The sequence below is a fragment of the Galeopterus variegatus genome, unplaced genomic scaffold (assembly GCF_000696425.1).
Source record: "Galeopterus variegatus unplaced genomic scaffold, G_variegatus-3.0.2 Scaffold1253, whole genome shotgun sequence".
Classification (NCBI taxonomy): domain Eukaryota; kingdom Metazoa; phylum Chordata; class Mammalia; order Dermoptera; family Cynocephalidae; genus Galeopterus; species Galeopterus variegatus.
The window spans coordinates 315,662-317,209 of NW_007727364.1; the positions used below are offsets into that span (position 1 = coordinate 315,662).

Consider the following 1,548-nt stretch of genomic DNA (forward strand, 5'->3'; position numbering starts at 1 on the left):
GTTTCATTGAAAACTTAACACAGAAGGTATCATACAGCAAGTAAAAACAATGTGAAGATATGATTGAATTTTAGGAATACTCTAACATGATTTGCTGCAATGCTATAAAAATTCATATATATATGAATGGTTTTTTGCTATTGCTTTCTTTTTGTTTTTGTTTTTGTTTTTATTACATAATGCAGTATATTCAAGTCTTTGTTTCTGTGTACTGCTAGGTTATCCAGATAAATTTTGAAGAATTTGATCTGGAGATTGGCTACGATACCTTGACAATTGGTGATGGGGGAGAAGTTGGAGACCCAAGGACAGTGCTTCAAGTGTAAGCTCTGAATGTTTTGTTTATGCCTTAGCCTATCAAGTATTTATGAAATTTTACTCTCAAATTATTATTATTTTTTTACATTGATCTCTCCCAGTACTACCAACAGAAGCAGCGTGGTAACTTAGTTATTATCACCAACCTGCATGTAATCTGTTAGTCCTTCGATGAGGCTTAAGGAACTTTCTGTCTTAGTCCATTCGGGCTGCTATAACAAAATACACTAAACTGGGTGGTTTATGAACAACAGAAATTTATTTCTTACAGTTCTAGAGCCTGAGAAGTTCAAGATCAAGGTGCCAGCAGATCTGGTGTCTAGTGAGGGCTTGTTATTACCTAACCTGATGTTTCTCAAAATAGGATCTTTCTGCATAACTAATGCATCACAAGTACCTGGCAACCTTAAAAATGTGGATTTCTGGACTCCTAAACCCGATTTACTGAATCGTCATCTCTGGGATTTAGACCCCAAAATCTACATTTTAACGGACTAATGAGATGATTCTTATGTACACCAAACAGTGAGAACTACTGATATGTTTTTTAAAATTATTTTCCACATACTCCTAAAAGTAATGCCCTTGTCATGTATGTACATCTTACTGTGTAAATTGACTAAAGGAAAGCGAATATTTTTTCTTTTCTTTCTTTTTGTTTAGTTTTCTCTTCTCCCCTTTTCTCTTCTTTTCTTTCTTATTTTACAAGAAGGTCTCCTAGTACTATTATTACAGAATCCTGTAATAAAGCCTTGGGTTAACATCATAGATACACATAGTATACTATAGGCCCTGATATTGCCTCTTAGTTCTTATCTTTCCAGGAAAACAAAAGACAAAAAACAAAAACAAAGCCTACACTTCTTACTTATCCTCATGAACTCTTGATCTCAACTTCAAACTCTCTTCTGCAACATAGATAACATTGATAACAGAATTTGGTTTTCAGTCTCAGTTCTACTGCAGTTCCATTTTGTGCTTCCTAAAAAAAGGGGGCAGTATTTTACATGCTCTACATGTTCAGTTACGTTGCTCGAATTTTTGGAAACTTCATCATTAACACTTCCCCTCCTAAAAATTATCAGCATTTTTGTCAGCATATTGAGCCTGTTAGGCATATCACCACATAAGACTGATATCTTCCAGAAATAGTCTTCAGTTCTTCTTAGATCTCCTTGTGGTTTTATACCTTCTTTTGACAAATTGGCGACAAGAGGCCTGGATGTTCAT

The 1,548-nt window shown here is 34.7% G+C and overlaps 1 protein-coding gene across 1 annotated transcript in view; it reads left to right on the forward strand.

Moving 5' to 3' along the window:
- LOC103592982 (CUB and sushi domain-containing protein 3-like) overlaps positions 1-1,548 on the forward strand; it is a 69,251-nt gene that overhangs the window by 43,904 nt on the left and 23,799 nt on the right. The window contains exon 3 of the mRNA XM_008575888.1: positions 219-322. Coding sequence (XP_008574110.1) covers positions 219-322 — 104 coding nt within the window. The remainder of the gene's footprint in view (positions 1-218; positions 323-1,548) is intronic.